General features: G+C 35.2%; 1 protein-coding gene and 1 non-coding gene across 2 annotated transcripts in view; one reads left to right on the forward strand and one right to left on the reverse strand.

Annotated features, from left to right (window-relative positions):
• NAA15 (N(alpha)-acetyltransferase 15, NatA auxiliary subunit) overlaps positions 1-26,177 on the reverse strand; it is an 87,987-nt gene that overhangs the window by 35,045 nt on the left and 26,765 nt on the right. Inside the window, exons 5-11 of the mRNA XM_008581993.1 lie at positions 15,929-16,013; positions 13,969-14,069; positions 10,382-10,516; positions 8,249-8,402; positions 3,692-3,811; positions 2,189-2,284; positions 1,929-2,035 (exon numbers count right to left, since the gene is read on the reverse strand). Coding sequence (XP_008580215.1) covers positions 1,929-2,035; positions 2,189-2,284; positions 3,692-3,811; positions 8,249-8,402; positions 10,382-10,516; positions 13,969-14,069; positions 15,929-16,013 — 798 coding nt within the window. The remainder of the gene's footprint in view (positions 1-1,928; positions 2,036-2,188; positions 2,285-3,691; positions 3,812-8,248; positions 8,403-10,381; positions 10,517-13,968; positions 14,070-15,928; positions 16,014-26,177) is intronic.
• On the forward strand, positions 23,087-23,160 carry TRNAV-GAC. Its single transcript has one exon. It is a non-coding gene; the product is annotated as a tRNA-Val (tRNA).

Raw genomic sequence — 26,177 nt, forward strand, 5'->3', positions numbered from 1 at the left:
ACTAATAATTTATTTATTCCCTTCTTTGTTTAATCCATTTTTAATGGATTTCTCACACTATGGAAGCTCCTTAAACGACCTCAACTTAACTGACCCAACAGATTAACACCAGCTCTCTCTGAATGGTTACAGCTAGGTTATTCTGATACACTCCTGTTCCCTTCCCACAAGTTGAGCTACATGCTTACCAAGACTCAGTTTTGTTTTCCCAAATCTGTTTGAATCAGCTGTATTTATTATCATGATGGCAGAAATTAATTCAATATTAGGTAAACTTAAGAAATGGGAACAAAAAGAACTGTTTCCTTAAGTTGAATACCATGGAAAGACTCAAAGATAAATTAAGTATTAACCAATTTAGGTATAAATCAGAAAATGATAAATAGAAGAAAATCATAAAAATATAGGATTCTGTACTTAAGACTACTTCATAAACATCAAATTCTCACTCTCCCAAAACTAAAAATAACAGACCCTATTTTATGGACATGATTTAGGCAAGGAAAAAAAAGTGAAAGAGCAATCAATAAAGCCCATTCCTTAGGACCTCCCCCCAAAAAAGACTGGCAAATAAATGCACACTATGTGCTTCAGGTTAAAGTGTTCAGCATGTTTTAGTTCCATCTTTCTGATTCTTCAATAACTTATTTTTTTAAGTGCAACCAGCATGTCCCGATGACATTGTACATGCAAGCAAAATAACCTAAATTAAGGTTAAAACATCCTCTAAACAAGCATTTTGAATATTATAACACATAGCTGAAAGAGTAAATTGACTTACTGGGAGAATAAACAAACTCTTCTGACAGAATTTTTTTTTCTACTGAATAAAAGAAGGAGAAAGATTACTAAGCTAAAACTTAGTTTAAAAAAAAATCACTTCTCCACTCTTTATACAGGAGTCTTTGAAACATCTCTGGAAAAGTGTGGTTTTAGTTCAAACATGGTAATTTCTGGCTTTCTCAATCTGTATGATTTCACACGTCACCTTATTAAAAATATGTAGAAAAGTAACACCAGTTTTTGGCACACAACAAGTGTTCAAAAAATATTTGCTTAGAGAGCAATACAACTTGCAGACTTAACATTTGAGGAACATATATTATTGTTGTGTCTTCAGCAACATAACCTCCAAGAGTGAACATTCTAGAATTAGAAAACAGACCATTTATAAATTATCTATTATTTGAGACTTAAAATAGAAATTTGAACTGTAAAAGTCATAGATTTTTTTATACAAACCTTAGGGAAGAAAATTTCCCTGGAGTTTCCCTTGGTACTTATTACATACTCAGTCTTTCCTTTTAAATTTGGCCATGAGAATAACAACTAGGTTCCAAAGAGACTCTACTAGCATTTTTTGTGCTGTATTCTTTTCTTTGTAATTTGCTGAAGATGAAGCCACCACAGTAGGGTGCCTCTGAGGTATCTGAATTCAAAAGAGGTGTGGGTACTCTTATTCTTTGAAACAGACAGATCTCTAAATTTAATCCAAATTTAATTTCCATGTCATTACAAATATGTTAAATATTCAGTCAAATTTCTCTACCTGCATAAAATACAGGTAATTTTAAATTTAATACAGAGTAAGTATTAAAAAAAAAAAAAAATCACTCTGACTTTTGACCACAAACGTATTAAAAATAACGTTGGAGAAATCACTACCTTACCAACCTTTTATAATCTACACTGACTCATTAAAGTATACAGCAGAAACAAAAGAAAACAATAAGCACTAAGTTACTGAGCTAAGAGAAAAGATGATGAAAAGGAAGAAAGAGGTATAGAAGCATTTAAATTGTAAGCTGGGAAGGCTGATATCAGATTCACAAAACATGTACTACTGTGTACATATAATCAACAATCAACCATTCCAAAAACTGAGCAAAGAAATGAGAGCCAAAAGAAAACATTATATTTTGATTTACCTTTTCTTTATCTTTGTATAATGACCTCAAAGTATTGAAGACTGGTGGACAACCCTTACTGAAATTCATTCTTAGGAATTTATCCAAACATTCTTTAAACTTCTCACCTTGAAAGAGAAAAATCCTGTTGGATTACATTTATTCAGACAAGTCTAACAATGTGTACCTTAGCCTTAATATATATACTCATACTTAAAACCAAGAAAAGAAATTTTAAATCATTTCAGTATTTTCATTTGTTTGTAATTATTCTCACTTACCAGATAAAAAGTTTAACGGTAGCCTTCTTGGCACCAGTCCCCTGGGATATTTAGTCCAGGCCTCCTCATATATTTTTAGCCGTTCTAACATATTAGCTGCAGACCAAAAAATAAATAAATAAATAAATTCTTTTTATATGTAATATAAGTTGTATTTTTTTGGGGGGGGGCAAATTATAAATTTTTCAAAGTACATAAAAATTATAATATTAAAAAATTTTGAAAATAAGAAGAAAATTATTTGTAATCTTACACCTAAATATATCAACAATCATTTTAGAATATTTCTTTCCAATATTTTCATATGTTAAACACCTATAATCATATAAAATACATTTTCTTTATCCTGTTTGGCTTTAGATAGGCTTTCAAAATCTGAGAACTCCTTTACTTTAGTTCTAAAAAAGTCTTGATTATGTTTCCATATATTACTTCTCTATTATTCTCTTTAGCTTCTCCCCTCTAACACCTCTCCCTTGATTTATTCTGGAGCTTCTGTTTCTAACCCCTATCTTCCATTTCTCCACATTTCTTTTATATTTCGTCTTTTACTCTCAGTGCAAATGTTGAGAGCTTTCCTCGGTTTAGTCATCCACTTCATTAATTTTTCCTCAGCTGTGGCCTCTGTTCTTTTCAATCTACTAAGGTTTTTATTTCAAAAAGTAAGGTTTTCATTTCTAATTGACACTTTTCGTAACTATTCATGTTTCATGGCTGCAATTCCCATGATTCATCTTGGATTCTTCCATCATCTCGTGCTCTCTTTCGCTGTCACTGATGATTACTGTTCCTTGCTGGTATTGCTATGATAGTTTGAGAATCTTTGTTACAAAGTCATCTGCAGCAAGAGGCTTCTCTTTGTATATCAATATCGGAAATGGCTCACTACCAGTCTTGAAGGAAATATAACTTCAAATCAGATCATACTGGCTAAGGATCTTGTCTATTTGTTTACTGGCCTGTCCCCACAGTGGGCCCCATTTGTGGGAGAGAATGATTGGCAGGGGAGGGTTCACGGGAAGTGGCACAGAGAGTCTCTGGACCCAAGTCTATTTAAGCAATAGAAATGTAACCTCTCTTCCTACAAAGGAACAGTGCTGTTCACTGAGCATGGATACATTCATGTGACCCCGACAGGACACTATGCTACAGCCACAGCTTATCACAGAGGTTATGCTTACTTCTTTCCTTTACATCTCCATTTCTGTCAGTGGAAATTTTCCTTTCATGTTTTTGATGCTACTATGCATTTGTGATTTTTTTCTGAAGTTGTTCCTAAAATTCTTTTTTCAACCATTTCTATAAATTTGTAGTAGAAGAGAGGTCTCAGAACATGCTCAAGCTGCCATATTAAACAGAAGTTTGCAAATGTGCTTTTGTATTCAGATTCTGAACCAATTCTTAACCACTGTTCTTCTAGTTGTACTTTCCAATTAGTTAATGAAATATATATTAACAAAAGAAGCAATCAGAACTTAGAAAGTAAGTTTTGAACAATACTACCTGGCTTGAGTGCTTTTTCCAAGCCTTTGTAATAGGCCCAGTTTTCAGGATTTCTCTCTTGTAATCCCCTATAAACATCAGCAGCATCTTCCAAACGACACAATTGCAACAGAAGTTCCCCTGATTTGGGGGAAAAAGAAAATTAAATAGCTGAGGAAAATCTTCTCGTTGTAATTTCAACTATTCCTCAGATTTTCTCTTCAAACCTCATTATAAATCAGTGTTGGGAAGTAGATGGATCTGGTAACCTCCTGAGTTCCCAATTCCCTTCAAAAAGACCATGCACCATATTATTTGATTGTCCTCTCCTTTTTTGAAGTTTATATTACTTACATGCCATCCTCTTTACATCTTCAGTTTATTCAGGGAATTTGTCCAACTCCAGGCCACTTTCCCACATTCACTGAACACACTGTTATCAAGCCATCACCTATTCAACTATCCCCATACCATTTGGACAACTTCAATATCCAAATTAACATCCCAGGTCCGGCCCCGTGGCTCACTCAGGAGAGTACGGCGCTACAGTGCCGTGGCCACAGGTTCGGATCCTATATAGGGATGTCCAGTACGCTCACTGGCTGAGTGTGGTGCTGACACCACCAAGTCAAGGGTTATGATCTTCTTACTGGTCTAAAAAAAAAAACAAATCAACATCCCAATCCAACACCCTAACCTTATGATACCTAAATCAACTATTAAACAATTCTGCTGTAGTAGCCCATAATCTGGCCACTTTCATAACCACCTAGTCTTTGCCTTTTTATCTCTCCCAACAACCAAAGAAGCATCATGCTTTAAGCTTAATTATCTTTCTTCTACTTGTCTCACTAATCCCTACTCTTCAATCTCAGAGAAAAACTACATATTCTTTTTTCTTCAGGCCTATCAGCAACTCATAGACTCACTGCTTGCCTTCCGTGGGCTGCAAGACCCACCACATAAATGAATGACATTAACTGTCCCAAATATAAAATCAATCTTAAAATCTAGATTCCCTTGTTTACCCTACTAATTTTAAAACCTGGATCATCCCAATTGTTTGTCTGCTCCACACTTTCTCATGTAAGGAAACAAGTCAGTGGTTTCACTAGAAATACATGAGCTTCGAAGTCATATAAGCTTCAAATACTAGTCAGGATTCCTTTTCTGTATCCTTAACAGGCTCCCATTCAGCAAAGGTATTATTTTCAAACCACTACTTCATCCTTGCAGCCTTTGTTCTCGTCAAGTAATAAAAACAAACACTTATTAAGTACTTAATATGTGCCAGTGACTTAAGTGTTTCACATGCATTAATTAATTCAGTTCTCAGAATTCTATGACATAGGTTACTATTGTTTTCATCATTTTAAAGCAGAGGGAACTTAAGTAAACTTGCCAAAGGTCTCTCAGATAATGTTGAAGTTAGGATTTGAATCTAAGCAATTTAGTTAAAAGAACACATATTCTTAATATCTGTAGCAGTGGTTCTTAACCAGTGACACTTTTGCCACCCAGGGGATATTTGGCAATATCTGAAGACATTTTGATTGTTATATTAGGGGTGGCAGGCACTACTGGCATCTAACAGGTGGAAACTAAGGATGCTGCTAAACATCCTACAATGTGCAGATCTCTACTCCCAACAACTCAGGACCAAAATGTCAACACACCCAAGGTTGACAAAGCCTGCTCTATACTAACCAAAAGCCAACTTCACTGAAAACAAAAATTATTTGCAACTTTACTCCTCTACACCACACCCATCCTCATTTCTTTCCCTTAATCTTCTCCTTCCTTTTCTTTGTGGAAGGAAATGGTGGTATTAGAGTTAACAATAAAACATTTTGCCTTTCTATGCCCATTCATCCACTCCAGGAAAAGTTCCCAAGTGATCCTCACCATCTCATGCTCTCCCCCCAACTACTACCACCAGCAACAATACTTTTATTGCTAGAACTTCCAAAGACTGATTCTACTGTCAGTTCCTTTCTACTTTCTTTATATACCCTGTCTCCAACACCTGACTCAAAGCATATTCAACACATATTTTGTGGAATGAACTGATGGCCTTGTTTCCTATTTCATGTAGAAAATGGAAGCAATTAGAAGAAAATTCCCATATACTCACTACCTCTACATACCTACTTGCCCGTATACTCTATCATCTCTTCTTACTGTGGATGAACTACTCATGTTCTTATCTAGTTTATCCTTCAAATTATCCTTTAGATCACATCCCCTCTTTTGTATCAAATATTGTCTCTATTGCATCATTCTCCAGTCAGCATAAACCCACACAGTAAAAAAAAAAATCTTCTTTTGATCCTGTATCCCATTTCATCTACGACCACCCCATTTGTTTCCTTTATAGCAAATTTCCTTGAATGAGTCATTTATTCTTCCTATCTCCAATTCCTCTACTCCCAATTTCATTTAAATCAACTTGAGGTTTGGGCTTTTACCGTCCTCTTTCCAAATGCTCAGAAAGTGCTTTTTTTTTGTCTTTTGTCTTTTTTCTGTGTCCGGCAACGGATCGCAACCCTCAGTGTTGCCCCCGTACCGGACCGGGGACCGGCAACGGGATTGCAACCCTCGGTGTTGCTCCCGCGCCCCGCTCAGCCAGTGAGCGGGAACCGGTCCGCATGTGGGATCCGAACCCTCGGACGGGAGCGCCGCCGTGCTTCCCAAGCGGCGTACTATCCAGTGCGCCACCGGGCCGGCCCAGAAAGTGCTTTTGTTAAGGTCACCAATGATTTCCAAATTGCTAAAAATCCATTGGCCAATTTTCAGCCCTTTTCTAACTTGCCCTATCTGCCATTCTTCTTCACTAATAAAGTTATCGAAATGATCAAATGGAAAATGGTCATGTATTTCCATAAAGAAACTGAGGCCCAAACCTTGCTCCTGGTCATACACAGCTACTCAGTAGCAACCCAAACTAGTTTTTTTCCAGACTTGTGATCTTTCCATTAAGTCCAAAATCTCTTTCCTTTATAACTTATACACTACTAAGGGATAATCAATTCAAAGGAGAGCTGCCTGTGTCTACAGTTCACAGCCGAGCTACAGGAACCACAGACTTTCAGTTTTTCTTGCCAGTAGCATTATCTTCTGATGAAAGTTCATCTGGTAAATAATGACTATACCCACTATGCACACAGATACTACATTTTTTCTAGTGTTCAACTTCAAAGTGAGCCAAAGGATTTTGAAACCAGCAAACTTCAGTTCCTCAGACTAGCAAGGGCAAAGAAGCATTTCAGATGACAATTCTCAAATATTATTTATTTCAATTAGCTGTTATTCTTCTTTCATTTTCTATTATCACTTCCTCAACCTCTAAAACTATAAGACTCTTTTTTCCCAGCACTCTAATAAATGACAGCATTAAAGCCATTTATTTAGGGATCTACCCCACCTATTACAATCCACACATTGTGAATCCAAATTCTGGTTTCCTTTCCTTTCAGAAATCATGTTCTTTTCTATGTCCTCAAAGACACTCAGATTAACCATAAAGACCTTAGAAATGTCCTGTACGTATTTTGTAAAGACTAATTTATCAATATATATTACTAGCAATAAAGAAATCTGGCATACACTACACACACTGTAGTTTTCCTAATAAGCTATTTCTAAGAAATTTAATTCTGGACTTTCCCCTTTGGCTTTGTACCTGCAGATTCCTCCGCAACCATGTCTGCCAAACCCAATATGGTTGAGATCAAGAAATTCGGTAAGTCAAAATTGAAGACAGAAACACCAGAGAAAAATCCACTGCCTTCCAAAGAAATGATCTAACAGGAGAAGCAAGCATGTGAGTTGTAATGAGGCATGTCCCGCCAATATGCACTGTACGTTCTACAAGCATTGCCTTCTTATTTTACTTCTTTTAGCTGTTTAACTTTGTAAGATGCAAGGAGGTTGGATCAAGTTTAAATGGCTGCCCCTTTCTCACATCAAAGAATTACTAACAACGAAGGCCGCTCCTTCCTTTCCCACCTGCCTGTCTAGCTGGCAGTGAAGGAAAAGAACTTGCATGTTGATGAAGGAAAGGCTGGAAGGGATGACAGTGAAGTCTAGAGTTAAAACCAAGCTGGTCTAAGGTATCCTGCAGGCTGTAAAATGCAGTTTAATCAGAGTGCCATTTTTTTGTTTAAATGATTTTAATTATTGGAATGCACAATTTTTTAAATATGCAAATAAGTATTAAAACATTAAAAAAAAGAAATTCAATTCTGTCTCATTAAACTAAATAATTGTCTACTGTGTTTTGATCAAACCCTGTAATATTTTCAATACTAAGATACTTTATTTAAAGAAAGGATGCTATACTGAGTCATCTCATTTAACAATTTTTATTGTTCATAATTATTTTCTCCTATATCAACAATTTTGTTGCTTAAATGTGTATTTTTCCATATTACAAATGGTTCAAAGTGCATGAGTAAGAAAAAGATTTTCTATCATCAAAATGCTGAATTATATGCAATTGTCAGCAGCAACAAGATGATTTTTCAACCTTACTCTTTGTCATAATTAAATATTAAAAAGATATTCTTTCAGAAATACCTTTGGTTTCTTCTACAGCAAGTTTATCACAAATCTGTTTTTCGTAGGTACAAAGATGTTCCAAGGCTTCTCTGTAGAGACCTGCTTCTCGAAGAACTTGATTCTGATATAAAAGGAGTTCACTATATTCATAATCCACTTTATCAGGGGATGTCTGCATATGATTATAAGAAATACTAACAGTAAGAAATTTATTTTCATATCAGAAAATCATTTACACACTCAAAAACATGTAAGATATAAGAAGTCAAAGGGATAACATCTGGTTGATATAACTGATTTTTTAAAAATTCCTAAATATCTGTCTATGGAGCAACTAAGTAAATAATGACAATATTAGTTTATAAAATGTTGAATAAAATAATAATCCATCAGTCCTTACATATAATAAATAGATGGGGGAGAACAGAAAGTTCTTACTTATCAGTAGAATACCAAATAATAAATCTAAAAGGAATGAGAGAATTAGAGAATCACCATTTTGCAACTACCATAGTAATAGTTCATTCAGGCAAGAATTGTGAGCAATGAATGCTAAAACTAGTGGTGAAAGTTTGATGAGGAATAGGCTACTCAGTCTCAAACTGCTTATTAAATCCAAAGAGAAAAAAATCAGTTTACAGTGCACATACCACCTTAACCAAGTAATCAAACGGAACAAACATGGCTGGCTAGTTAGCTCAGTTGGTGAGAGCATGGTGTTATAACACCAAGGGCAAGGGTTCGGATCCCCACACCGGCCAGCTGCCCAAAAAAAGGGAAACAAACAGACATCATGTGTCTCTCGATATGAAAAACTAAGAAGGAGCCAGCATCACTTCTATGGTTTCCTGCTAAAAATGTATAACTATAGGGCCGGCCCGGTGGCGCACTCGGTAGAGTGCGGCACTTGGGAGCGCGATAGCGCTCCCACCGAGGGTTCGGATCCCATATAGAGACCGGTCCGCTCACTGGTAGAGCACAGTGCGGGCGCGACACCGAGGGTTGCGATCCCGTTGCCGGTCGCGGTATGGGCGTGACACCGAGGGTTGCGATCCCGAAAAAAGACAAAAAGGGTGAAAAAAAATGTATAACTATATCTAACAATGAGAAAACATCAGACAAATCCAAATTGAGGGACATTCTGTGAAAGCACTGCTCTGTACTCTTCAAAAATATTAATGTCAAGAAGTACAAAGAAAGTCTTCAAAACTGTTCCAGATTAAAAGAGACTGAAGAAAAATGATAATTAATTGCAAAGTATGGTTCTAAATCAGATCTTAGAATAAAAAAGAAAAAAAGCTGGAAAGGATATAACTAGGACAATTAATAGATTCTGAATATGGGTTGTGATTTAGACAATAACAGTCTATCGATGTTAAGTTTCCTAATTCTGACATATATACAGTACTACCTATAGAACTGACAATTATAGAGTTACTCTTAAGAAATACTGAATCATTTAGGAGTAAAAGCTTGATGTCTGCAATTGCTTTCAAATGTTTAAGGAAAGAGCTGGTTGGTTAGCTCAGCTTGTTAAAGCATGGTGCTGATAAAACCAAAATCCAGCATTTGATCCCTGTATTGGCCAGCCATCAAAAAACAAAAAACAAATGCTTAAGGAAAAAAATTTAAATAGAGAGAGATTTTAAAGTAATGTGGCAAAAACAAGGGTACTTGGAAAAGTTCATGGAAAGATTCATATTACCTTTTAATTGTATTTTTCCACAAACTTTTTTTTTTTTCCGTGTCCGGCAACGGATCGCAACCCTCAGTGTTGCCCCCATACCGGACTGGGGACTGGCAACGGGATTGCAAACCTCGGTGTTGCTCCCACGCCTCGCTCAGCCAGTGAGCGGGAACAGGTCTGTATGTGGGATCCGAACCCTCAGGCGGGAGCGCCGCCGCGCTTCCCAAGCGGCGCACTATCCAGTGCGCCACCGGGCCGGCCCGCCACAAACTTTTTTGAAGTGCTCTCATATTAACAAATAGTTAATGTAAGTAAATTCCTTTATGGAGTTATTTGTACTATCCTTGCAACTTTTCTGTAAGTTTAAAACTATTTCAAAATAAAAAGTTAGCCAGACTATACACACTTCTTTCTTTTAGTTATACTTAGAATCAGATCTAGTAAAATGGCTTCTAGTTGTTTACCTGTTGTGTTTTCCTAAATTCTTCTAAAATCTTTGCTGCCATTTCATAATCTTCTAATAAATGGTAAGCAATAGCATAACCAATCCATGATGCTCTCTGTGCAGGTCGAAGTTGAAGTAACTGATATCTCGTTTCCTTTAAGGGGAAAAAAACCCCCACTTTTTCTTAGGTTTACAATGAAAGCGAATGCTCCTTTAAAAGATCACATTAATTTATCCCACAGCACTAAGCATTTTGCAACACAATACTAGAAAAAATGTTTCAAATATCCATACAGTATAGCTTTATAGAAACAAAGAAATATTTAAGAAGCACAATAAAGCGGCTAAGCCAATCTTGTAATTTTTAAAAAACTTAAGACCAGATACCGTCATTTCCTGATCTATTTACCCAAGAAAAGAGACAGAATGGGATAATACCAAGGAAAGTAATCATTCAAAAATTCTTTAAAAAATGAAGTGTCCAACTGAGTTAAGATATAGAAAAAAATTCGGCAGGTACTACCATTAAAAAAAAAAAGAAAATATGAAAGAGGAACTAAGTAGATGCAAGACTGATTTGGGGTTAAAATTGAAGATACAAAAACATTAGTCTTGGGCCAGCCCGTGGCTCACTCAGAGAGTGTGGTGCTGATAACACCAAGGCCAGGGGTTCGGATTCCTATACAGGGATGGCCGGTTAGCTGACTTCGGAGAGCGTGGTGCTGACACCACCAAGTTTTTTCTTATTTTCTTTTTGCTCCTCTGATTGAATGATTTCATATTAGCTCACCGATTCTTTCCTCCATTTGGTCGAGTCTGCTGTGGGAGCTTTCTATCAAGTTTTTCAATTCAGACAATGTATTCTTTATTTCTATAATTGCTATTTGTGTTTTTGTTAATTGATTGTATTCCTTTGTCAATTTCTCTTTCTCCTCCTGAAATGTTTTCCAGTTATCATTTAGTTTTTTTACCAGTATTTTCTGTGACCTTCTGTAAATGCTTACGTAAATTATTCTGAATTCTCTGTCAGACATTTCATAAATCCTCTGTTCGGGTCTATTCCTGGTGCTTTGTTTCATCTGATGATATCATATTTCTCTGTTCTTTCTCAATCTTTGTATGTTTATGCTGATGTCTGGCCATTTGAGGGGACTGCTGCCTTTTCTAGGTCTTATAGATATTCTTTGGTGGTATTAGACCTTTACTTGTTAATATCAGAGCTTTGTGTCTGTTTTGTGGTTTTTCTGTTTTGTGATGGGATATTAGCTACCAACACCACTTAATCCTTGCACTGGACCCAATTTGCTGTCCTGTGGTTAATTTCTGAATTGGGGACAACCTGTGGGAACCACAACTTGAGCTTCGTGTATCAGATCAATTGCTGCTTTGGGGTTGATTTTCAAACTGAGGAAGGTTTTTCGTGTGAGTCAGATTTTAATTATTGACATTTTAATCACTTTTTGGTCTTGTGAGGTCACCACAGACACAACTGGGCTGTGTGAAAATTCTTGCCTGGAACAGAGTGTTTCCTGCAAACTACACCTCCTGCAGTTCAGTTTTATTGCACAGACTAGGATCCACAGAGTGGTGTGCCAATGGGAAGGAAGATCAGCTGTCCACACTGTGCCCCAACACTCCCCTGGTAGGACAACCTTCAGCCTGTACTCCAAATACTTCCCATGGGGCAGGCCATGTATGAGTCCTTTGTGATAACTCAGTGACCTGTTGCTGGCTCCTTTCTCTGGTTGGCTGTGGACCCTTGCTCCTATGTGGGTCATTGCAACAGACACTCAATCCTCCTACCTTGGCTCTCTTATTCTCTCCCAAAGTAATCTTTCTAAAACACACATAATCAAAAGAAAAAATATCACTTCCCTTTACATAAACTTGTAATGTTTCTCTATCAGATCAGGCTCAAATTTTTCGGCCTAACAACTTTTAGGCCAGAGATCCTTAACAGTCAATAAAATATAGAATGTCTAGCATGACATGTATAACTAAAAATACATATTTAATATTATAAATGATATTTGAAAAGTAACCTTCATTTTCACAATATAAATGACAAAGTAAAGCTTGACAAAATCCTCTTAGCTGGCTGGAATATGGTTTTAAAAACCTAAAATCCTACCCTTCAAAATCTGGTTCCCATTACCTATTTTTCCAATCCGTCCCATTTCTATCACCAATAACCTATATTTCAAAACATCACCTCTCTTGAGCATTGCAAGAACCTTACAATTGCCTCTAATATCCACCTACCAAAAAAGCTATCCTCCGGGAGTTCAACATTGCTAACAATTTAAAGAAAGGTACATGCATCAAGAGGAACCCAATTTAATAAATCATGGTAAATACATATGGTAGAATACTACACAATCATTAAAAATGATGGAAAGATATCCACAACAGTCTTATTAATTTAGCCCTTGCTTACCTTTCTAGTCCTCTGGTCACTCCCAATTCACACTTCTGCTTTACTGGGGTAGTGACAATTCTTTGTACAAGCCATGACATTTTATATAATACTCGAACGTGTTCTGTACATGCTTCTAATAAGTATCTTCCTTCACTAGACTATAAGTTTCTTGAGAGCAAAATCCACATCTTTTCTTCGTCTGTACTGTGCCAGGGGCCTGGTAAACACTTGAAATTTGCTAAATGTTTCAGCACTTAAAATCATGTTAGCACACAAAGTAGGTACAGAAATACTTGTTAAAGACTATTTAAAAAATAGTAAACCACAATTTTTTCTTTTATCCTCACTCAGACATTTCTACTTGCTCCCACCCTCACACTTCCCTTAATAAAATAAGCCTTATCTAGCATAGCACTTAGCATTATCAGGGACTATTATTAGGTATTTCATCTTTAAATCTTTACATCACAATGAAGGGGTATGATTATCCCCATCTTACACATGAGGAAACTGAGCCTTAAGATCACAGAGTTAGAAAGAAGCTGAGCTGGGTTTCAAACCTAAGTGAAGCACACTCCAAGCCTATACACTCCAAAACCTATGCTCTTAACCAGTACATTATAATGCACTCCTTATATACCCTTCGCCAAAGTTATGATCATATTGAAATCTGCATTCAATGCCTGGTGACGGCTTGCTCTCTGCTTCTTAGATGGCGCCTTCTAAGAACTGTGTTCCTCACATGGCAGAGGGGGCAAACAAGCTCCCTCAAGCCTCTTTTATAAGGGCACTAATCCCATGTATGAGAGCTCTACCCCTATCACCTTCCTAAAAACCCCACCTCCTAACACTATCACATTGGTGATTAGGTTTCAACATATAAATTTAGGGAGGAACACAAACATTCAGACTGTAGCAATGCCCTTTTTTTAAAAAAAAGTAGAGCTTTCACAGAAATTTTTAAAGACAAGTCCTATTTATCTGTGAGACAGATACAATGTTAAAACACGGTAGGTATATAAAAGTGTTCTCTGAATGAAGGTAATTGCTATTACTCAATTTAAGAAAGAATAACTTCCTCTAGAGTTACACTGCAGAAGGGACTTAAAATTTCTGACTCTCAAATTGCTGGCTTAGCTCAACGTACCCTACTCAATCCTTCAGTATATCTCAAAAAGGATACAAACATGACTCTTCAAGTCATTTCTCAAACCTCTACGAACCAATTCATAAGCTTCTTCCTTTTTTCCCAAACAGTTCAATGTTAATCCTTTCATAGCCAGAGTTTCTATTTTAAAAACAAAGAAAAAGGAAAAAGTTAAACATTTAAAATAATTAACAACTACAAAAGGTAACCATAGTCTCAAAAACAAATGCTACATTATCCTAAGAAACCTCAAGATTTTTCTGAGACATTTTCTAGTTTCATGAAAAATTAAAAGGTTTTTTAAAATTGACAAATCAAGTAAACACAGATTCCAAAGCTATATTCTTGGATAAAAAGATACAAAATGTACATACATCTGACTAGAAACATAACCTAGTAATTCACATTCTGACAAGATATAATCACTCTATTACTGCTCTTTGGGGGGAGTTCCACGGGATGACTTTATATAACTACTCATCTAAAATACAAAAACCTTTGTCTTGAAAAAAGACTTTATTTCTGTGAACCTAAGTTATGTAAAGATTAAATTCATTCTTCAATGATGAAAACATACACATAAATTACCTACACTTCTGATTTCATAGATATTTATTTTGAAATGATTCTTTGGGATTACTATTAAATATACAAGTAAAAGAAGATGTCAGAAACCTGTCATTCCCAATCCAGAGATTAAAGAGAGAGTTGAGGGAAATATTAAGTTTTCTGAAAAGAAAAAAAAAGATTTCTAATTTTATAATGTATATCTTATGAAGCATAAAGGAAAAAGAAATCATTATTGTCTAACTTGCCTAACCAACATTATTCATTTATTTGCCTAACATTATTCATTCATTTGTGTAATTTTTAGGACCAAAATTTAAAATTTATAAAACAATTAATAACGTAAGAATTAAAGGAATAACCCTGAGAAAGAGTTAACATGTATGTTTAAAAATACTTTCGATGAAATTAAGACACTTCATACGCAACTTGATTTCAGGTACACTATTAAAATACAAGGGAAACTGCATTTTAGAAACAATGAAATAATATGGGAAAAACGGGTACTCTAATCGTTACATCACTAAAAATCACATCACCAGTATGCATATTTTAGAAATGAATATAAAATTATCTAATGCCCAGCTGGCCAGCAAAAGAAATAAATTTTTAACAAGGGAAAGGAGATAAATTTAGATACTTTTACTCCCACTGTTCTTCTCCAAACAACTGCAGTGAAAGTACAAAATAAAATGCAATGAAAGTGAAGGTACATTGAACATAGGCAAAAGAGTGAAGAAAGCTGAGAGAACTATTACTCTACCCCTCCTTGTAAACACTAAGAGCACACTATCAAATTAATTACTAAAGAGCCATGTTTCCTAACTCTGTAAAAATCAGACCTATGAAAGATTATTTTTCCTTTGCCCTCTCAGAAGTTTAGCCACGCTCTCCCCTTGCTCTACAAACCTATCATGTCCAATTGTCTACCTTCATATAGGGAAAAGCTAGTAAACTTTCAGAACATTACAATATATAAACCATGTCCTAAAAAACTAATTAAGATACAATGTAAATAAAAAGATGAGGGATCATAAACAAAAGACCAAATGGTCACTTTCTGAATAAGCTTACTGTAAGAAATAAAATTTCTCCACCTCGACCAAAGTTCTAAAGTAAATTTTTCTCATAACAGAATTTTACTTAAATAACCATATTGACCTGTTAGATTCTTCTGCCTTTTCTACAGAACTAATATTCAAAGAGGGAACAAATCAAAACTCAAGTAGAATGTGTTATCATTTTCTTACCATTAAATTAAAAATTCAGTATTAAATTTCATCTTCTCACAGGAGTCAATGATAAGAGGATCTATTCTCTCCATAAAATAGTTAAGGCAGAAGGGAGTAACAGTGCCAACTCAGAGAAGCCAGACAGGTATACAGAAAAGACTTATCTACTTATACTTACAATTGTATGGTATTTGCACTTACCTCCATGCTCTGCAAATTTGGGATTAGAGAGAATTTGTTTACAGAATTTCAATCCATTTCTGTACTGTTTATGTTCATAACATCTCTGTCAAAACAAAAAAGAAAACTTTGAATTTACCAAGAAATGCAAACAACTTAAAACTCAATGCTAAATTTTTGATTCTGTTAAATACAACAGAATGTTATTCCCATATTCTCCTAAAGCCCATTAAAAAGCCACTAAAAGATAAAAAATACAAAAGGTTCGAATACAGAAAGTAAAAGCAAGACAGAGGAACAGAATATAGATTAGGAAAAACAAGAAAACAAAAGCTCACTCCAAAAGATGCAACAACTGATCATGGTAGAAAGCAAAAACAGAAAAATAAAAGGTATAAAAATTATATCTTATACCTTTATAACATGTTCTTTTTACTGAAGGAAAGAAGCTTTTAAGTTAAAAGGGCTGAATGAGAGCATGCAAAATGAATAGAAAAAAAAAAAACCCACACCACAGCACATCACAGTGAAATTTCAAAGCCTGGTAATAAAGTCCTTAAAAACTTCCAGAGAGCCCCCCAAAAAACTTCCAAAGAGGAAAAAAAGTCACATAAAAAGGATCTATAACTAGAATGGCAATGAATTTTTATTCCAAATAATGAAATACTGTTGAAAGCTAAAAACCAAATACACAACCTTCAAAATTCATAATGAAAATTACGTTTCAATTTGTAAGTCTATACCCAGCCAAGTTATCAATCAAGTATACAAATAAAATTTCTTTAAGGCTTTTCAGAAAGCTAAACTTTTATCTCCATGCATTCTTCCAAACTATTAAAAAGAATTAAAACAAAATTCTAAAAGACAATATGGGATGTATTCAATAAGAAATCTAATACAGAAAAAAGGACTACAGAACAGACACTCCAAACTGGAGCAGGAAGCTAAAGGTTGTCATGGAATAGGTTTCTAGCAAGAGCAAAAATGGAACTGGTATTTGCTTGATAATATGGAAAATATTATTTTTAGGCACATGATAGAAATATAGACACATTTGGGGAAAATGAGCAATATGTCCACAGAAAACCAGGTATTAACTCCAGGAAAAACAAAGGCTTACAATAAGAAAGGATGTGTGGATTTAGCGTAACACTTGGTGTAACAGTGAACAATATATGCATAGTTGTAAAAATGTAAATATTCAGTCCTGACTTACCAAAAATTGTGATATAACTAAGTTAAGGGAATGAGGAAAAAGAAAGCAGGCAAGTATGTAAATGAGGAAGTTCTAAGTATTCATTTTTAATAGCCAGAAGTCAACTAATGTCTAAAAGTCATGCATCAAGAAATAGTGATATATTATTAAGCAACAAGAAGGCAAATACCAGAGAAATAGAGGGCTGAGGTTGCTTGATACTAGAGTGGGAAGGCAAGGGCGCAGGGAGACATTTTTTCATCATAAACCTTTTAGTGTTAGTTGACTTTTAGGTATTGACATATATCTTTCATAATAAAAAACTATTTTTTAAAGCACTGCATTGTCACAGAAAAAAACTGCACCTAAAAGATATGATAATTGATGCCAGAATTCACTGTCATAAATTTAAACAAATTTTATACTCACAACTTTTGAGGCAATATATTCAAATTTGTGGAGGGATAATTAATGTAAGAGATGACAAAATCATAATAGAAAATGTGTACAAACAAAACAATGAAAATATAAAATTTTACATTTAGCATTAAGAAATCAATTGACTAAGCTCATGCTACAGCAAACTACAGAACTGTTCTATAACCAACTATGTATTCACCATTTCTACTTTGTTGTTTTGCATCTCAAACCTAATATATACGAACAACTGATTTTATTCCCCCAAATTTATTCTTCACCATCTCAGTTAATACCCTCCCCTCAACTCACTTAATCAGATGTTCAAGCAAAAAACCTAATCTTTGGTTTGGGACTTCTCCTTGCCTCATTGCCATCCTCTAGTAGGTCTCATAAGCACAGTTTCTGTGCAATAGCTTCCTAATTGGTTTGTATATCTTCTCTGCTCCCACAATCAACTATGCACTCAGTAGGAAGAGTGACTCAGAGGATAACAGGAGGGGACAGGAGAAGCAGTAACTTGGAAGCTATCATTAACCATATGTAACACCAAAGAAACCCTAAGACTAAGCAACTAAACTTCATGTTCCCACTTACTTAGCAGAAAGCCTAAAAATAATATGTGCTTTTCACAATGATAATGATAGCAATAAGAATTAAAGAACACTATAGTGTAAAGACTAAGCCAATTAAAAGGAATGCTCTTGACTTGTTGCTGTTTTCCAAGAACTATATACATACAAAAAAGAATGTGTCACTGTTCATAAAACCATCATTAGCTTTCTGAAAATTTATTTCTGTAAAAATGTAGATAGGTGACTTCCACTTTTGTCATGTTGGAGTAATTAAAGCCAAACTTGCCCTTCCACCATAAACAAAACTGGACAAAATATATGAAATAATTATTCAACAAGCAGTGCAAGATTGTGAACCACGAGAGAGAGAGAAAGAAACTATAGGCTCTAGAAATGCCACTGCTTTACACACGGAAGTAATTTCTAGATCACAGCACAGGAAGAAGGATCCCAAGCAGGCTATGGAAGTCCACAGAGTTAAGAGACAAAGAGTGATGTTCAATGAGGTTGTGGTACTCTGCAAGGAAGAGTACTGAAAATGATGAAACTACCCAGAAAAAGAAGTCCAGAAGTCTGCACAGGGTCCCCATGTGTCTGTTGCTGAAAACTGTTGAGTACTAAGTCTTGCACAAGTAGGGTGAAACTTCAGGGGGCCAGACAAAGAACAACAAGGAAGCAGTAAGTTCAACAATTCTCAGGGCCTACATGGTGCTAAAAGTCACAACTAGCCAGAATGGAGTGTCAATGAACAGCCGCAGAACTCAGTAGGTATTAGACATAAACTAGCCTTAGAGCAAGTATTACTCTAGACTCATCCTAACAAAGCTGCAAAAGGATCAGAATGATATACAGGTACCTCAGTGTCTACCACAATAAAGTCCAACACTCTTTTAAGACAGTTAAATCCAGTAAAATAATGTAATATCCATAAGGTACAACATCCAACGGAAAATTCCTAAACAAGCTAAGCAGAAAAATATGACCCATCACCAGGAGAACTAGGAGAAAAGTGATGGAATTATTAGATAAGGAAGTCAAAACTATTACAAATGTGCATAAACATATGAAGAGAGAAACAAACATAAGAACCAAACAGAACTTATAGAGATGAAAATCCAATATTTAAAATGAAATTTCACCAGATAAGATTATCTGGTGAAAGCAGTTGATGACACATCAGAAGAAAAACAAATTGCAAACATAGAAACTACCCAAACTGAAGCATAGAGAGAAGAGATAAATTAGAAAAAATAAATTAGCAGGGTTGGCCAGTGAGCTCAGTTGATTAGAACGCAGTGCTGATAACACCACGGTCCAGGGTTTGATCCTTGTACCAGCCAGCTGCCAAAGGAAAAAAAAAAATTCTAAAGGCATAGCAGAATTAAGTGTGAAAGTTAAAATGAAGAAAACATAGAAAAATATCTTCATTACACTAGGGTAGGCAAGATCCCTTAAACAGGAAATTTTAAACGTTCAACATAAGGTGCAAAAAAAGGGAAGGCAGTACTATGGGTCAAATGTGTCCCTCAAAAGTTCGTGTACTGAAACTTAATTTCTATTGTTACAGTGTTAAGAGGATGGAAAATCCAATTATGATACCTGAAAGGTGGGGCATTTAAGAGGTTATTGGATCATAAGAACCGTGCTCTCATGAATGGATTAATCCATTTATGGCTTACTGGGTGGTCATGGGCATGGTTCTGATGCTTTATGAGAGCCAGTGAGCAGGTTACTTCTCTCCCTCAGCCCATTCTCGCCACGTGATACCCTTGTCGCTGGGACTCTGTAGAGTTCACACCAAGAAGGTCCTTGCCAGATGTGTTCCTAGGACTTTGGACTTCCTAGCCCCCAAACTATAAGAAATAAACCTTTTTCATTAGAAATTATCCAGTTTCAGGTATTCTGTTACAAGCAACAGAAACAGACTAGTACAGCCAGATAGAAGACATTTACAATAAATATGTTCAGGGCCGGCCCGGTGGCGCAATGGATAGTGCGCCGCTTGGGAGTGCGGAGGCGCTCCCGCCGAGGGTTCGGATTCCATGTGGAAACCGGTTCCCGCTCACTGGTTGAGCGCGGTGTGGGCGCAACACCAAGGGTTGCGATCCTGTTGCCGGTCCCCAGTACGGGTGCGACACCGAGGGTTGCGATCCCGTTACCGGTCAGTAAAAAAGACAAAAAAGGAAGAAAAAAAAAAATGTTCAACAAAGATCTTATATCCACAACCTAATAGCCAATAAATATACTAAAAGATGCATAATTACATCACACATACGACACCATTAATTAAATCAGACAATATCAACTGTTGTTGAAGTTGTGAAGCTACTGAACATAGGAGCAAAAAATTGGTTCAATCACTCTGGAAAATTTTGCCATAAGGAATTTTATAATATAAAAAGTATTCCTTAATAAACTTGATTTTTAAAAAATACTGTTCAACAGTATCTAATGGGAACAGGATTTATTAATAAGATCACAAAAAGCTGAAAATGACAAAAAGGACCACTAAAATTAATGACATACCTGAATTAATGCAAGTACAAGGATACTTTTAAAATTTCATGGAAAATAGAATTAAAAGACAATGTGAATTTTTTTCATGAACTTTTTGAAGTACCCCCCGTTAACTTATCAAAAGTCTTTTAACTGACTTTGTATCAATGGCTTTTATGCCAAAGGCTTAAATCTACCAAAGCCAATATGGTAAACATGATACAAAAGGAGTCTAGGTCTTCTCTGTTAAACTACACAAATCATAACATCATCACTGTTTCATAATTCTAGCATTACATTTCAAGGTAATTTTTATGCAATAGAAACATTATGAACTGAAAATTTTACTTAAAGAGTGAAAAACACTGCCTTTGTAACCAAATAGCTCTGGTTTTAAACACTGACTCCAGATAATAAAACTAGTTATGTAATCTTATGTAGTACTTTGCTGAGTATCAAAAAGAACCCTTAAATCATGGAGACAAAGAATCAGAAAAAGGCATGTAAAACGCTTAGTAATAATAATAGCTAATGCTTACGGAGCATTTACCGAGTGCCAGGAACTATGCTAAGTGCTTAACAGGAAAAACCATTCAATCTTAGCATTGGTATGATGCAGGTAGTCTTATTATCCTCATTTTATGTGAGATAACTGAATTCCAGGGAGGTTATATAATTTGGCCAACATAACACAGCTATTAAGCGATGGGGAAAAAATCGGAACCCAGACAATCTGGATCCAGAGCCATTTCCCTTAACCATTAATAATTACCTCTCTACTACAGTGCCCAGAACATTTTTTTTCTTAATGTGTTTTTTTAATAACATAAAACTACTTAAAAAAGGTAATATTTAGCCATTGTAGACAGCTTTAAAAAAAGAAAAAAAAAAAAAAGATTAACACAAAATCCCATTGCAGAGACAATTGCTATTAAACATAGATTTTTTTTTAACAAAAAAGTTTTAATCCAAAACTCACAGAACAGTCTATTATTCTACAGTATAAAGATGAACTTGTGCAAATACAATTCATACTTGCATATAAAAACATAGACATTGATATTCTTACTTGACATGAACAATGTGACTTTATTTTGTATAGTTGAACTTAAAATATTCAGGATTCCAGTTGTTTTTTCATGGTCTGAACGGAAATACATTACATTTGTTTACAGCACCACATTTTTCAAAGGGATTTCACACTAACATCTCATTTAATCTTCATGATAATCCTGTAAACTAAGCACAAAAGGTTCAATCCTTATTGTACAGGTAAAATTTAGAAAACAAGCAATTTGCCTGAAATTACATAACTGTTAGTGACAAAACTTAGACTTCTATCTAGGCCCTCTGACTCCTGGTTGAGAGCTCTTTCCATCACATACAGAAATGTTATTAAATGTCATTAGTGTAAAGGTTATTAAAGCCAAGAGTTTTAATCTTTTAATAGATCTTCTAATCAATAAATTCAACTATTTCACCTTGTTTCCTTGCTTATTCAGTTTTACAATCAAATGTACAATAAAAATGCTAAAGATAAAATTAGAAAAATGAATACACATGCAAGATTAACCCACTGGATAATCTCTCCAAATAACTGAGTTTGCCAGACCTCTTCTTTGAATGAGACAAGATTATACTATAGCACTTTATTTTATAGCCGTTAAGAACAGTAATTAGGTTGCAGATCCTAATGATTACTATTTTCCCAATTAATGAAATTGGGCCGTCTTCCATATTGAAATTATACTCAATGCCATTACCCTAATTATTTCCTGTCAATGTAACCTGTAAAAATAATTCAAACTGACATATCTCTCCAAGTAACTACTAATAATTCACTTCTCATCAAGAATCAGTACACATTTAAGTAAATGGATCTCAATATCTTTTTTTTCCTAAAAGCACTACTTCTATAGCAAGTCACTTACTACAAAGGAGAGAAGTCCTCTCACAAAGAAAAAAGAAACAATACTCAACTTATGGGAAATCCTAGAATTTTCCCTTAAAGCTTCTGTCCTTGCCTGATGATAAACTCTCACAGCAAATAAAGGTTGATAAGAAAAATAGAAAATAATACATCATATTTCATTTGATAGCTTCCCTTTCCCCCATAAAGATATATTATATAGAAGGCCAGATGTATGTATAATTCAGCTTTAACACTGGTTTTATCTGATTAAAATAAAATCTTATAAAAGCACTCTTAAAATATAACAGAAAATGAAAAATCCTCAACAAAATACTAGCAAACCAAATTAAACATCATATTAAAAGGATTATACATCATGACCAAGTGGAATCTATTTCCGCAATGCCACTTCCACTTAACGTAGTACTAAAGTCCTAGCCAGAGACATTAAGCAAAAACAAAAAAGGAAAAAGAAAGAAAAGAAACAAATAATTAAAAAGCATCCAAACTGGAAAGGAAGAGGTAACATTATCTCTGTTCACAGATGACATGATCTTCTATCTAGAAATATCTAAAAAGGGGTTGCCTGGTTAGCTCAGTTGGTTAGAGCACGGTGCTGACAACACCAAGGTCCAGGGTTCGATCCCCTAAACCGGCCAGCCTAAAAATAAATTAAAATAATAAAAAATAAAAGAAAAAGAAGAAAAGGAAAAAAAAAGCATGCTTAGAAATACCTAAAAGAGGAGCTGGCTGGTTAGCTCAGCTGGTTAGAAGAAAATGTAGGGCAAACGCTTCACGACACTGAATTTGACAATGATTTCTTAGATATGACACCAATGGCACAAGCAGCAAAACATGAAATAGATAAAGCAGACTTCACGAAAATTTTTAAATTTTGTGCATCAAAACACCATCAACAGAGTAAAAAGGCAACACACAGAATGGGAGAAAATTCTTACAAATCATATAACTTATAACAGATTAATATCTAGAATATAAAAAGAACTCCTAAAACTCAACAACAACAAAAACAATTCAAAAATGGGCAAAGAACTTGAATAGACATCTTTATAAAAGATATACAAGTAGCCAATAAGCACATGAAAAGGTATTAAATACCACTCGCCATTAGACAAATGCAAATCAAAACTATCGCCTTGCACCCATTAGGATGGCTACTTTTAAACAAACAAAACCCAGGAAATAGTGTTAGCAAGGATGCAGAGAAATTGGAACCCGGTGCACTGTGGTGATGATGTAAAATGGTACCAACTGCTGTGGAAAACAGTATGGCACAGTTCTTTGAAAAATTTAAAAAGAATTACCATACTATCCAGCAATTCCACTTCTGTGTATAACCCAAAAGAATTGAAAGCAGGGTCTCAAAGAATTATTTGCACACCTATGTTCATGGTTAGCCTCATTCACAATAGCTAAAAAATGGAAGCAACCCAAGTATCTATTGATGGATAAATGGATAAAAGTGGTATATACATGCAAGGGAATATTATTCAGCCTTTAAAAAGGAAGACAATTCTGCAATATGCTACAACACAGATGAACCTTGAGGGTGTTAAGTGAAATAAGGCAGTCACAAAAAGAAAAATACTGAATGATTTCACTTATATGATATTCTTAAAGTAATCAAAATCATAAAGACAAGTATAATGGCGGTTGTCAGGGGCTGGGGATAGAGGGGAATAGGAGTTATTGTTTAATTGAGTGTAGAGTTTTAGTTTTGCACAATGAAAAGAATTCTGGAAATGGATGGTGCTTATGGGCATACAACAATATCAATGTACTTAACATCACTGAACTCCACACTTAAAAATGGTTAAGTCAATTTTAAAAAATAGGTTTATTTGCTTGTTTAAAAAAACATCAATGTACTTAACATCACTGAAAAATGGTTAAGTCCAAAAATCCACACTTAAAAATGGTTAAGTCAATTTTAAAAAATAGGTTTATTTGCTTGTTTAAAAAAAATATACCATGTAATACCACCACTTAAGTTCATTCTACAGAACAATATGGGAGGAAAGATATCATGACAAGATTCTCAATGCTGTCTTCTTAATCAAGCCAGTAGACTTAAATTAAGTTTTTAGGAACTTACAAGAGAGATGCAAAACACAAGGGCACTTCAAAAAATTCATAGAAAAGTTAAAAGATAATATGAATCCTTCCAAAAACTTTTTGAAGACCCGTAGTACTACCTATATACTTTGAGCAAATGTTTCATATTCAATTCTTTTAAAACAGGTTTTGTGAAATAACACAATCAACATATTTAGTCCTCTCCAGCACAATCACTGCATTAAATAAAAATACAAGTCTGCATTCTCTTATCTGACTCTTGTGTTTGGAGAGTTTGTGAAATTTTAAAATTGTGAATAAAGATTTCCCTTAGTAAGGAATGAAAGCCATAGTACTTTGTTCATCCTTCTGCTTATAACATGAACATATGTTAGTTCAAAACTAAACATAATAGTTTCAGAAATACAACAACACTATAGGCTATTGTCTTTCACCAGCAATTAAAGTTTAAAATATTAACACTGTGCTATCGAAACAATGAAGCAAAATAGGACATAATTAAAACAGGCTGAATTGTTCTATCAGATAATAAAATCCAATGTGCTAAATTCTGGCACCACACACTCCATGACTTTCGCTTCCAAATATACAAATAATTGACACCACTTCAGGCCAAGTATAAAACTGAAAAGCATATATCAAATAACCATTTTCAGCTTGGACAAAAGCCAACACAATGCAGAACTGTGGTCTCAGAAGACAAGCAAGGTAAATCCCAAAAAAATCCCTGTTTCTGCCTCGAGGCATTTTCCAGACTGCAGACTGCGGAGGGAGAACCCAAACACAGCCTGGCAGTATCAATGATCTAAGCAGATATCAGAGTTAATAACTGCAGGAATCACTGAAATTTATGAGGAAGGGTACCAGAGAGAATTTTACAGGGATGCTTCAAGAATCTGCATAATAATCTTTGGTGAAATACTAAGCTGAGCAGAACATGGCAAGAGTCTACTGAAGCTGGGCAAAGAAAAACTACCAAGTAGCATGAGGCTAACAACTACTGGTGTTAGCACATGGCTGGCAGACATTTGAGTTCCAAACATCCAGTTAAGTGACTTTAGTAAACACCCCAGGATTCAGCAGAAACCCAGTAAGACTAATCTAAACCCACTTTTATTAAAACAAGCCTTGAAAAGATCAAGCTGATGAGCAAGCAAATTAACTGTCTGCCAAAACAAAACTATTAAGAAAGGCAACAGGTTCCAGGCATTCAATATCGTATTGTCCATAATACCCAAAATTATGGGGGTGGGGGAGTTGGATTACTAGAAATGTGAAACAGGAGAAAACTGTGACCCATGACCTACAGGGGAAAGAAATCGATCGACAGAAACAGACTCAGAAATAAAAATGATGGAAGTAGCAAAGACTTTAAAACAAGTTACTATTATGTAACATTAAACGATTTAAAGAAAAACATGAACACAATCAGAAAACAAATAGTAAATATCAATAAAAAAATGGAAATTCTAGGGGCCAGCCCGGTGGCGCACTGTGAGCGCGGCAGCGCTCCCGCCGAGGGTTCAGATCCTACATACAGACCGGTTCCCGCTCACTGGCTGAGCGAGGGGCGGGTGC

The sequence above is a fragment of the Galeopterus variegatus genome, unplaced genomic scaffold (genome assembly GCF_000696425.1).
Source record: "Galeopterus variegatus unplaced genomic scaffold, G_variegatus-3.0.2 Scaffold2500, whole genome shotgun sequence".
NCBI classification, from domain to species: Eukaryota; Metazoa; Chordata; class Mammalia; order Dermoptera; family Cynocephalidae; genus Galeopterus; species Galeopterus variegatus.